The 13,103-nt window shown below is 50.1% G+C and overlaps 2 protein-coding genes across 2 annotated transcripts; one reads left to right on the top strand and one right to left on the bottom strand.

The window, feature by feature from the left end:
• Positions 1–1,962: 1,962 nt before the first annotated feature.
• Egr2 (early growth response 2) lies at positions 1,963–6,401 on the top strand. The gene is made up of 2 exons (XM_048338855.1): positions 1,963–2,696; positions 3,999–6,401. The coding sequence occupies exons 1-2, from the start codon at positions 2,531–2,533 to the stop codon at positions 5,249–5,251; spliced, it is 1,419 nt and encodes a 472-aa protein (XP_048194812.1). The 5' UTR covers positions 1,963–2,530; the 3' UTR covers positions 5,252–6,401.
• A 1,969-nt stretch (positions 6,402–8,370) lies between these two features.
• Ado (2-aminoethanethiol dioxygenase) lies at positions 8,371–12,881 on the bottom strand. The gene has a single exon (XM_048338854.1). The coding sequence runs from the start codon at positions 12,391–12,393 to the stop codon at positions 11,581–11,583; it is 813 nt and encodes a 270-aa protein (XP_048194811.1). The 5' UTR covers positions 12,394–12,881; the 3' UTR covers positions 8,371–11,580.
• Between the last annotated feature and the right edge of the window lie 222 nt (positions 12,882–13,103).

Here is a 13,103-nt window from a genome sequence, read left to right as displayed (position 1 = left end):
ACGCGCTTTGGGAGCAGACAGTTACTGCGAAAGGTGCTCGCGTCGCTATTTCTTCTCTTTTCCTTTTTATTGACACCCCCTCCACTCCCCTTTGGTAAAGAGCCTGCACCGCAGGAAACTTTCCCAAATTGGCTCTGGGGCGCTTGAAGTCAGGGAGGTGTCAGGTCCCCGAGAAACCCACTTTTGCCCCAGGCATGGGGGTAGAAATGGTGCAAGGCTGTCTGGGGCCGCTGACCTCCGCGGCGTGGCGGTCCCGGAGAGAGCCGGTGCGCTCCGGCGGCGCCCGCCGGCGCAGGTGAGCGACGGGAAGAGGAGAGCGTCTGCAGCGCTGCGCTCCCTCCACGGCGTGGCGCCGTGGCTCCTGCCCGCCCGCCCGGGGCCGCTCCAGCTTGGGGTCGCTCCGGGATAGGAGGCGGGAATGCGACGAGCCAGGCCGACCGGGTTACCCCGGCACTCTATCCCCCGGTCTTCAAGACTTCCGAGTGGGCAATGGCGGGGGGCAGTTCCCAACCTACGGGGCCAAGCTGGCACCGGCAAGCCGCGCTGGGAGGCCCACGGCCCATCTCCCAGAGGGCCTGGGCTGAGCGCGGAGCGACTTTAGTGCGGGCTGGAGAGCGCTGGGAGCCAGGAGCGGGCCGTCCAACAAGCCAGAACGCGCCTCCGTTTCTAAAGAGTTGCTTTGAGAACTAAGTAGAACGCTTTCTATGGGGGCCAGTTTTATTTTGCTTTTAAAAAAATTAACCCTTGAAGGGCAACACCCGGGAGCGATGGCGGCTCGAAACTAGTGTCGGGGTCTCTTTCGGCGGTCACTCAAGAACATGGCAGGCTCCTCGAGGCTCCCGGCTTTTTGGCAAGGGAGAGGCAGGACCTTCCTCCTAGTATGTGTTCTAGGGTAGGGCTAAGGACGGGCAGGGGTACCCCTGGAACGTGTGATCGCGGGGACCGAGGGGCTTGGCGGAGGCTGGGATTGGCACTGCAGGTGAGGACGGGGTCTCCGCCGAGCGTCTGGTCTGGCGAGAGCTCTGCCGCCCGCGAAGTCTGTTGGAGAGGCGGGCGCACCGGCGCGCTCCGTCAACAGGGAGGTGTGTGTGTGTGTGTGTGTGTGTGTGTAGCGTAAGGTGTGAGTGGGTGTGTGAAGAGGGTAGTGGAGGAGGGAGTGTATAAAGCGGAAGTGGAGCAAGTGTGTGTGTGTGGCGGGCCCAGGGTGAGTGTCCAAGCCTCCATCTGGACGCCCCCACGCAGCCGTCCGCCCCAACACGCCGGGAAGGGCGCCCGCTCCGCGCGGCAGCTGAAGGGGGGCGGGGAGGGCGCGGGCCGCGGAAGAGGGTGTCTTCAGACTGGGGATTTCTCTGGAAGCTCCTCCAGTTATTCTGCTCTTCCTAGGGTCTGCCCGCCCCCCCCCCGCGGGAGCCTCCCCCCCCCCAAAGTGCCCAAAATACTTAAACAAATAACCCAAACCAGTTCCGTTTTCGCTCCTGTATAAATAGAACAGACTTTCCAAAAAAGCAATACCGCATTCACTCTTATCACCAGCCACTTCTTTCCACCAAGTAATTCAGAAAAAAAGCAGTCCGCTTCCGTGAACGCGTGGAGCTTTTTTTTTTCTTCTTCTTCTTCTTTTTTTTTTTTTTTTTTTTTTTTTTTGCACTGCCTTCTTTTGCTTGTGGTTTTGAGCTGCCAAGAAAGTGAGTAGGGGTTTGAGTGTAGCGTCTCGGCTCCGCTCGGCTTCTTTCCGAAGTTTAATTTTCCGGAATGGCTCCCAAACAAGGGCTGGGGAGGCGGAGCCGCCGGCACCGGATCTTCGCCTTTTTTGGAAAGTCCCGGAGAACCGGAATTCCTCCCCGCCCGGGGAAGGCAGAGCCGCAATCTCGACTCCGGTCACTCTCCGGCAGTTGCCAAAGCGGGGTCGGCGGCGCGCCCCCGACCTGCTGCGCCCTGGGACCCCCGCCCCCACCTCCCGGGCACGGCTCAAGCGGTGCGCCTCGGACCCTCGCGGATTTCCAGCGGCCGCGCACCGGTAGTTGGCGTGCCCGGCGGAGCCCGCGCGACCGTGCCCGTATGCAAATCGACCATGTGACGGCAAGCGCCTCCTGGCCCAGCCCTGTTCCTCAGTCCATATATGGGCAGCGACGTCACGGGCATTGAAGACCTGCCCATAAATACTTAGAGCAACACTTTCCGACTGAGAGAGCAGCAATTGATTAATAGCTCGGCGAAGGGACACACTGACTGTTATAATAACACTACACCGGCAACTCCAGGCTTCTTTACAGCCGGAACACAGCTGAGTCAGTGACAAATAGCTATTTTTTTCTTTCTTAAAAAAATCATAAAAAGAGAGGAAAAAACCCCAGCAACTTGTTTGCTAATTTTATTTCTGTTGGATTTTTTTTCCTTTTTCTTTTTTCTTTTTTGGTGTGTGGTGGTTGTTTCTAAGTGTGGAGGGTAGAAGGAGATACCCTCTCCACAACGGCTTCTCTGGCACTCCAGGTAGCAAGGGAGTTGGGACTCCAGGTTGTGCGAGGAGCAAATGATGACCGCCAAGGCCGTAGACAAAATCCCAGTAACTCTCAGTGGTTTTGTGCACCAGCTGCCTGACATCTACCCGGTGGAGGACCTTGCCGCCACATCGGTGACCATCTTCCCCAATGCCGATCTGGGAGGCCCCTTTGACCAGATGAACGGAGTGACTGGAGGTAAGCCCGGGTCCTCTTCACCGGCCAGAACTCGAAGGACCTGGAGGTCGTAGGTGGGGCAGCAGTGGGTGTGCGGGACTCGGAGATCAGGATTTGGGATCCGGATGGACTGGCTGATTGCACTGCAACTCAGGACAGGGGGCTGTCCAATGGAACGGGTGGACTAATAGCGGGCGCTCTGGCCGATGCACCAAGTCACCAAACGAACTGGTGTGCGTGCGCTCTGGCGCGCCGGCAGGACGCAGAAATGCGGGTGGAACGGACGCCTTTCGGGCTTCGGGGCCGGCACCGGCCCTCCGGCCGGTCTCATTTAGACCTCTCCCCTCCCTGGAATGGAGGCGAAGTGATGGTGAAGTTCGGGGTTCCCAGTGAGAGCGTGCCGTAGGGAGAGCAGAACGGCCCAGCAGCGACCGCAGCTCGCTCGGGGCAGAGCTTACTCGGGCTGATCTTGGAGCGCGCTGCGCAGGGAGGCGCGCCCCCACCTGCGCTTCGCCCGCGAAGTGGAGGGATTTGGCTAGGGAGGCACCGGCTTGGGCGGGCAGAGGCAGAGAGGTGATAGAGGGGGCTGAACAACAGCTGGAAGCAGCCCCCAGACTGCCGAGGGAGGCCCGCGGGGGCACCGGAGGCGCGCGGGTTTCCTTGGCGATGCTGTAGAAAGTAGTCTCCCGCAGCCCCCGCGCCTTGCCCCAGCCCAGTCTCTGTACTCGGGCTCGGGCGGGAACGCGCGGGCTAGGCTGAGGATACTAGGAAGCAAAGGAAACCTGGAGACTCCTGCCTCGCCTCCGCAGCCCCCATTCCCGCTATCAGCCCTCAGCGGTTGTAACTGCCTTAAAGATGGAGAGAAGGCAAGGAAATAGGAGCTGCTTCTGGGAAAGCACACACACCCCTTCTCGGGTTCCCCTTTCCTAGGGCTTCAACCTTTCCGTACTGTTTGGGATTGGTCGCGGAATCAGTAGGCAACCGAGTGGGAGAGAAGTTTCAGGCAGATGGGAAATTTTAAAATATTGTTGTTGCTATTATTGGGTGTTGTTATTGGGGACAGGAGCCGCAGATGGCTGTGGAGAGAGCAAGTTGAGAGGAAATCAGGATGCTTTTCTTGGAGGTAGTTCTTGAGGCCCACACTCAGGTTAATCTTGCGCTGCTGTCGCTAGGCCTCAATCAATTTCCCCACCTGTTGGACTTTTGTCCCAGCTCTATGGTGCTGGAACTTGAGAATGGACCGTGGGAGAGGGGATGAGAAAAAAAAAAATTCTTGGCTGTGTTTCTCACAGTTCCACCTCCATTCTGCCTTTTCCTCCCTAGATGGCATGATCAACATTGACATGACTGGAGAAAAGAGGTCCTTGGATCTCCCATACCCTAGTGGCTTTGCTCCTGTCTCGGCACCCAGAAACCAGACCTTCACTTACATGGGCAAGTTCTCCATTGACCCTCAGTACCCTGGTGCCAGCTGTTACCCAGAAGGCATCATCAATATCGTGAGTGCAGGCATCCTGCAAGGGGTCACCTCCCCGGCTTCCACCACAGCCTCATCCAGCGTCACCTCTGCCTCCCCCAATCCACTGGCTACAGGACCCCTGGGTGTGTGCACCATGTCCCAGACACAGCCAGACCTGGACCACCTCTACTCTCCACCACCACCTCCTCCTCCTTATTCAGGCTGTCCTGGAGACCTCTACCAGGACCCCTCTGCGTTCCTGTCAGCAGCCAACACCTCCAACTCCTCTTCTCTGGCTTACCCACCACCTCCCTCCTATCCGTCCCCCAAGCCAGCCACGGACCCAGGTCTCTTCCCCATGATCCCAGACTATCCTGGATTTTTTCCATCTCAGTGCCAGAGAGACATACACAGTGCAGCTGGCCCAGATCGAAAGCCCTTTCCTTGCCCCCTGGACTCCCTGCGGGTACCCCCTCCACTTACTCCACTCTCTACCATCCGTAACTTTACCCTGGGGGGGCCCAGTGCTGGGGTTACCGGACCAGGAGCCAGTGGAGGCAATGAGGGACCCCGGCTGCCTGGTAGCAGCTCTGCAGTAGCTGCTGCCTCAGCCTATAACCCACACCACCTGCCTCTGAGGCCCATCCTGAGGCCTCGAAAATACCCAAACAGACCTAGCAAGACACCAGTGCACGAGAGGCCCTACCCGTGCCCAGCAGAAGGCTGTGACCGGCGTTTCTCCCGCTCTGATGAGCTGACAAGGCACATCCGAATCCACACAGGGCATAAGCCCTTCCAGTGTCGGATTTGCATGCGCAACTTCAGCCGTAGTGATCACCTCACTACACACATCCGCACGCACACGGGTGAGAAGCCCTTTGCCTGTGACTACTGTGGTCGTAAGTTTGCCCGGAGTGATGAAAGGAAGCGCCACACCAAGATCCACCTGAGACAGAAGGAGCGGAAAAGCAGTGCCCCCTCCTCATCAGTGCCAGCCCCCTCTTCAGCCTCTTGCACTGCAGGCTCACAGGCTGGTGGCAGCCTATGCAGCAGCAACAACAGCACTATGGGTGGAGGGCCGCTTGCCCCGTGCTCCTCACGGACCCGAACACCTTGAGAGAAGAATCAGGTTGACACACCAATTCCTCAAGACCCCCCAAAGGCATTTTGTCCACTCCAGCTGCACGACAAACACTACCACCCTTCCCTGTGCCCCCTTCCATTTGGTGGGCAAAGGGCCTTGGTAGAACCCAGTCAGTACTACCCTTCTTTCTTTTAGAAACAGGTCTTTCCTAAAACTTAGCACATTTTAGTCTCGTAGGTGAGTTGACTATCACCCCAAGGCAATAGGGAGGAGGCCCAGAGGGAGGTTGAGTGAGAGCCCATGGCCTACAGGGCTGAGGCCTGGCCCCTGCTTTCAAGGATTGTTTGACTAGGTTTTACTGCACCATCCTCTTGGTCTACTGGAGACATTTTCTACAATAAGTTGGGAGAGGCTGGCCCTTTAAAATGGGGACAGCAAAAAGATAAGGAAAACTATTGTGCACTTTATGGCTTGGGACTGATTTCGGGGGACATTGTACAGTGTACAGTGAGCAAATGGCCTTTATGCCGCATTCCGTGGCCCTAGAACAGTTTATCTAGTCGTCTCAACCCTTAAAGCAATATGTATTATAAGCCAGAGAACAGAAGTGCAATGTGATGGAGGGGACTTAGCAATATCTGCTCCTTTTGTTGAGTTGTGTATAGACTATTTTTTTCCAGTGTATATCCACTCAGATTTTGTGTATTTTTTTGATGTGCACTGTTCTCCAAGTTCTGAATCTTTGGGAAAAATGTAAAGCATTTATGATCTCTTGAAATGAGTCAGAGGTTAACTTATTTAAAGGGGGATGTACAAATGTTCTCTGAAACTAGGATGCATGCAAATGTGTTGGAAGTGTCCTTGGTGCCTTGTGTGATGTAGACAATGTTACAGGGTCTGCATGTAAATGGGTTGCCTTACTATGAAATAATAATCACTCCCCGGGTTAAGTATGGCTGTATATTTCTGCCTATTAATATTTGGAATTTTTTTAGAAAGTATATTTTTGTATGCGCTGTTTTGTGACATAAAAGTGTTACCTTTGTAGTCAAATTTCAGATAAGAAAATGTACATAATGTTGCTGGAGCTGATTTGTTTGGCTATTAGCTCAATCGTTGTGGAAAAACAATTTATTCTAACGCAAAACCACTAACTAGAGTTCAGATGATGAATGGTTTATGATAGTGTAAATAAATACTTTTCAACAATATTTTTGTTGCAGGAATCATTTATGAAATGCTTACTGGTGGGAATTAAGTTATTCAGCACTTGTGGAATTATTGAAAACAAAACAGCACCAAATAAGCCTCAATGGGCTAGAGCTTTGACTAAGATAAGACCACCAGGTTTTCTATGCTATTTTCTACAGCAATCTCCATTCATAATCACACAATAGTGTCTTGGGGATTCCCCCCCACCCCCCATGCATTAGTGTAAAAGTAGAGAGGCGTTGTTTTGACTCATTGTTCCGTCCTCTTTAACAGCCTATAGTTTCTGTCTGTTCCTGAGTGGGCTCCAGAGAATAAATACTTACAAACAAATGCCCACTTGGAGAGTACACACTTGCAACTAACTGCTTTCCGAACCCTGACCAATGTCTGGAACTCAAGGATGTGGCTTTGTGGAAAATGTGGTGGCCAGGTAGAGCTGGAATTAGTTTCAGGCTCTAGTATCAATCTCATGACTACAAAAAACTTTCGGAAAGCACCATTGCCACTTCAGATAAAAAAAAAAAATGCTGCCCAACATTGCTGATGGCAGCGTTCACGGGTTACCAAAGGAATTATCTCAGGACTCATTTCTCTGTGGTCCTCATTTCCCAGTTGATTAACTTTATTCAGAAGGGTCATTCATCAGTCAGTGCTTTGGTGGGTCTAGAAGTGACTGTAAAAATAGCTAGCTTGTTAGTAAGACAGGTGTTCACCAGCCTTGAAAAAAATCTTAAAGGCAAATGTACGAATACAATCCTCCCTGATAGTGGATAATGGTTTGCAAACAAATACACTCTGATGGTTTTTATTGGATGCCTTTTAAAATACAAACTTACCACCCTTCCCAAATTGTTAATTTACCCACTTTTCTATCATATAGGAAACAAATAGATAATATGCTTGTGACATTATCAACTTTACTCCAAAATCTGGATCTAAATATCCTAATACTCCTTACTTCTTCAGCAGATTCATGTACTGACCCACTGTTCCACTCCATCTGAGAAATCTCTTCATCCGTTTGCAATGTAGCTTGATAGTGCGGGTGTAGCCTGGGTGTGGCAGATAATTTTGATAGCCTGAATTTCAGACGTGTGGATAGTCATAGCTTTTCACCTGTTGCCTTCAACAGCATTTGAGAATTGATGGAGTTAATGAAGCCCTTTCTTAAAACGACAAGATTTCAGAACTTGAGTGTCAAGATTTTTTTCTCTTACATATATCATCCTACTTAACAAGTTTTGGTAAGTATAAAAATATTATTTTGATAATTACTTCTAACACTCTTTTCCTACCAAGATTTCCTATTAAAATATGGTACACTCAAGTGTACCACTTCTCCACGAAGTGTACACTTCTCCAAGTATAATTTCAGATTTTTTTAAAAAATAAAGATTATATAAACCATTGTTTACAAAGCAATAAGCTAGACAGTTTTAAAAGTTTGAAAACATTTTGTTGGGATGTGGTTGCACCATCACTTTGACGTTGGCTTCCTGAAGTGGCAGTAACATCTATTGTAAGGAAGACCAAAGTTTTAGTGTTTCCTCAGGGCCAGCCGTGGCTTCTACTCCTGGATTTCAACATGCTAGGTCAGTATCTTTAAACAGTTCCCTCTCTGCTTAAAATATTCAGCCACTTTTCAAAGGCATCTCAGGTTTTACTTTGTTTTCTTGTACTAACCTTGTTTTGGTGAAATCTGAGTTTCCTGTTGCAGCAAAATAGTGTATTTATACATTAGTTTCAGATATCCTTAGTCATTCTGTCTCAAAGCACCAATAAGTTAGTACTATTTCTTGGACTTTAGAAATCTATAGACCACTTTTATTACAATATAATCATAGTTTAAGCTGAAGTTTTGATAGTGATCAAAACAGACATTGTGAAAAGGTAATGTTTTCCCTTCTACATTCTTCAATAACAAGATTTCTCTAAGTAATTTTTAAACACATCTTTATACCCCCCACTGATTTTAATGGGAAATGTAACATCCTTGGATTCAAAGATTCAGTATTGTTAACAAATAGCTCCTTCTTTGCTGGTATAAGCCTCAGTGGAATGGAATTGACCAGCTTCCAAGGAACCCAAAGTTCTGAATTCAGACCTGCGGTTGTAGGAATAACTGCTCTCAGGGTAGAATTGAACAGCAATGAGAAGAGGTCTGAAGTAAAGATATATTGCTTCTTCACTGGGCCACAGCATTAAAACACACAGGATCCAGAAATCATTTGCATGATGGGCCATCAGAGTCCTCCAGAGAAGCCAAGACTAAGGCACACTAAGCATATACATTTTGAGAGGGCTGTTCATGTTGAAAGCTCAGCAGACTTAGTCTAGTTAATAAGACACATAATGCTTAAAAAGCAGACTACCATTTTCTTTAATTAAAAACCATTTGTTATAAAGTCAAACCATCAAATCAGGCTTAATAAAAATCAGTTCTGAAAGTAGTACATACGTAGGTACACAAAATTTCATACTGATGTAACTAGTCACTGATACAGCTAGAGGACATAAAAGCTTCAAAAGTATTTAGACAATTTCTCATCCATGAGAAGCAATTATTGCATATATTTTTCAACAGAAAATTAATACCATTGTGCTCATTAGTCTGTCCTAGGGGAAGGTAACTTCTATCATATAGCCATTACTAAAACAACATGTTTTTCAGGACTACATGAAAACACAATAGCAGCAACTCCAAGTCAATTATGACTAATAGTTTATGCATAGAGGTGTTAAGGTTTTTTTCTTGCCCACATTTTATCTGTTATGAGCATATTCTCAGCATGTGCTCATTAAAACAAGTTATTTTGTTTACACCAGTTACTCAATGAATAAAAACTTTAAGTTTGTACTGAATTAGATCCAAAAGTTATCATATTGCTGTTTTCTAAGTCACTCTTTTGAAAAGCACCTAGTTTTCTTCCAAACTGCTTATAATTGAAAACTATACTTTTTGGTTTTGTTTGGCATTAAAGTCCTTAAGAATTCTTCCTTTATTACTATCCTGTTTTCAGGGAGAAGTCCTATTAAATAGTTTAATACACTTTAGATTATACCATTACATTTACAGTACTTCTCACAATCTTTGCACATCAACAATGTGATTCCCAAAACACACACAATATTGCTGTGCTGTGGGAAAAAAAAAAAAAAAACCCAAAACTTTTGTAAGGCTGCCTAAGGACATCATTTGCCTATCACTGATGGTTTCCAAACTGAGTGGCATGCTGAGCTGCTTCACATGGTCTCCAAGCATTTTAAACTACACAACGTGAAACCTTTCGAAATCCTGGACAAAATGGCTGGAATCATAGCTGTGTTATGAGTTACAACAGGGTTTAGTAGCATGTTATGTGGAGTAAGATTTTTTTTTTTAAAGATCATTCACCATGAGTTTGCTCCTTCATCTATTAAAAATGGAATAAACATTCCCAAACTCTGCTCTCCAAAAGGTGGTGTGAGGCAAAGTGCATACTGGCTCCCCAGAGAGTCAACACTTTCCATCAGTAATCATGAATCTCCCTTTTACAAATATTACAACTACTGCCACCAGGGCAAGTCAATCAAGAGGGCTTAGACAACAGCTGGGCAAATTTTAATGTGTTTATTTCTACAGTTTGTTCTCATGAAAAGTTTTGTGAAAAAACAAATCCTATAAATAGTAAAAAGGGGGAACAGTGCTCCATAGCCTGAAGCAAATGGTGTTAATACACTTGTAAACAAGGTAAAGTTGCTCAGCCCATTGAAAGGACAGAAATAAAACAAAGTATAGATAGCACAACTGTTCATTCCAAGAGTTCAAAGTGGGAAATGTTTAATCCCAAATTTTGGAGCTAAAATGGCTAGTGGTTAATTCTCAATATTCTGGCCTAGATTACCTGTAACTATTGAAAACTTGTCATTGGAGCCAGCACTAGTTCTCTTTGATAAGCTGAGATAAAAATCACTAGCAATTCAGCTGGAACCACAGCCCCCTGAACACTGGAGTTCTTGAAAAACACAAAATAGCCATCAACATATTGGAAGTATTGGAAGTAGCAGACATAGAATTCAACAGCCTGGCTATGAGAGTCTTACATTCAGTTATTTGGAAGCATAGCAGATTCAGCTCTTCTGAATCTTCTGGTTAGAAAATAGAAAATGACCCTATCACCTCTTAAAGTATATTAAGACGAGGAAAATAAGACTTGAGGATAATAGTTTTTGCATTAAAGGTGAATCTACAACCAAAGGGGGTATGGGTGGGGAAAATTTCAACTGGTAGATTTGGACTCCAGTCTCCTGCAGAAGATAAGCTGTAAGGAATCAGCTCCCACTGAAATAGGAAGGTGTGAGTTTCTTAGTAGACGCTGCCCAAGTAACCAGATGTTACAGGGTAAGAGGAGGAAAAATTATAAATCTTGTCCTTGACATGCATAGTTAAGTCTTGGGGTTAAACCCACAACTGAAAAGATGACTTAATTTTCATAGGGAATTAGGATGGTGAGGATGTATCACTTAAAAAAAAAAAAGCTCATATTGCAGCCCAGTTTTTAACCAGTGAATTGAACTAGAACAATCCAAACTACTGGGTCATGCAGTCAGTAATAAGTTAAAACGGTAAGGGCGGAAAGGACGAAAGGGCAGGGAGAATAAAACAATCTCTACTCATTGAAAGGTGGGGGGGGGCACCACTTAGTGTATTGATATAGTGTGGACAACAGAGGAAGAAAATTTTCATTATGGCTTAAGATGGAAGCGCTTGGCAGAGGTCCTTGGCCAATTCCTCCCCCACTCTCCCAACCAGAGCCTTGATGGCAGCTGACAGAACCAAAAACAACTTTGCCTCCTGCCCCTGCCCACCCTACCCCTATAACCGTGCCTGAAGGCTGCAGTCCAGTCATTCTAGCTTCCAGGGGCTGCTGAGGAAGCGCTACCTCGGTCCTTTCAGTAAGATCCAACACCCAGGCTAGAGGGCAGAAAGCAGGAAGGAAGGAGAGGGTGTGGGGAGGGGAAGGACGCGGGAGGGGGGGAAGGGAGGGAAAGCGACAGAGAGCGTGCACTAGATAGAGTAGAGAAGAGCCCTTGTGGCGGGGTAGTGGGCAGCCAGGCCCTGATCAGATGCAGGACACACTTCAGCCCACCGCTCCCAGGGGCTGGTGGCTTCAGGGCAGGACCTTAGGACCTGGATAGGGCTCTCCTTCGCACCAGAAGTCATCAGCCTGCGGGGTCTCAAGGAGCCACACTTCTCGAGGCAGGTCACTGGTCGAGCCGGAGGCCCCTTTGGGCCTGATGGGCTCCAGCACCCGGTAATAGTGGCAGTCACGGCCATCCTCTGGGTCGTAGGGCGGGGCCAGGATGTCCAGGAAGGCGGCGGGCCCGTCTACCGCGTCGATCTGGTGTAGGTTGTCCCGGTACGGCGTGAGGACGCAGGGACCGCTGGCCTCGGTGTACTCGCCCTGGGAGCGCAGGACTCCCGGCCGCGCGGCCTCTCGCTCTTTGGCTTGCAGCGGTGGCTCGAACTGCTGCTCGGGCGGCGGAGCCCGCGGCCGCTGCCCGCCGCCCGCGTCCAGCAGGTCCATGCAGCTGATGCGCACGGTGCCATAGAGCACCTTGAGCATGCCGTGCATGCCCGGGTGGTCGTGCAGCGGGATGGAGGTGCCGCTCTTGAGCAGGAACACGCCGAGGCTGAAGCCGTCGGTCTCGTAGATGTGCATGTAGGTGACCGGTGGGTGAATGAGCGGCAGGGGCTGCAGCGTGGCCTTGCGCGGGGCGATGTTGAGGTCTTCGGCGCGGACCTGGGTCAGCAGGCTCTTAAGCTTGCTCAGGTTCTCCGGGAAACCGGGAGGCATCGGCGCCTCGGCACCCGACGCCGCGCCGCGGTCGGAAGCGCTGCGGCCGCCCCCGTTGCCCCGGAAGGTGAGGCAAGCCTGGCGGGCTATCCGCTGGATTAAGGAAGCCATGTTGTCTCGGGGCATGTTCGGCGGATCGTCCGCGAGCCGGGGCCGGCCTCCTCCCTTCCTCCGCCCCTTGCGGTCCCCGGCGGCCGCCACGGCTGCCCGCAGCCCCTGGGACGTTAGGCGGGAGGCCCAGCAACTACCGACCCGTCCGGCGCGCGGCGCCGCCGCCAACTTAAGCAGCCACGAGTCAGCCGCAGGCGGTTGCGTCGACCTGGCGTCCTTCCCCTGAGCGCGCAGGCGCACGGCTCGCGGCCCGCACTCACGCTCCGAGAAGCAGGTACCAGCGGTGCGGACAGTGCCAAGCTGTGCTTTAAACCCGGCGCTCCATTCACGCGGCCCGCACCTACTACGGCCTCAGGGCGTTCCGGAAACCACGCGGGGCATGCCGGGACTTGTAGTCCGCCATTCCGGATGACCTCTGACAGCGCTCGCGTTGCTTACTGGAAAAGAGAAGCAGCGTGACACCAGTTGAGCATAAAGCGACCTCCCCCTACCTCGCTCTGCCCTTAAGACACCAAAGTAATTTTTTGTTTTGAAAAGTCGTGATTGGGAGGTACGTGAGATTTAGCCAATTGACTACAACTCCCGGCAACCTCCGTGTCTTGGGTTGCGCACTTCCGGCAGCTGGACGGTACCGTGTAAAGAGCCTTCTGCTACAGGCGGGAGCAGGGCCAGAGGGTCGTTAACCTTCCGGCGCCGCTGGCTGGGAGGTCTGTGGTCGCCTTCTT

This window comes from Perognathus longimembris, chromosome 2 (genome assembly GCF_023159225.1).
Source record: "Perognathus longimembris pacificus isolate PPM17 chromosome 2, ASM2315922v1, whole genome shotgun sequence".
Lineage (NCBI taxonomy): Eukaryota > Metazoa > Chordata > Mammalia > Rodentia > Heteromyidae > Perognathus > Perognathus longimembris.
Note: the sequence above shows the minus strand (reverse complement) of the source record. Positions and strands in the feature narration are given on the sequence as shown.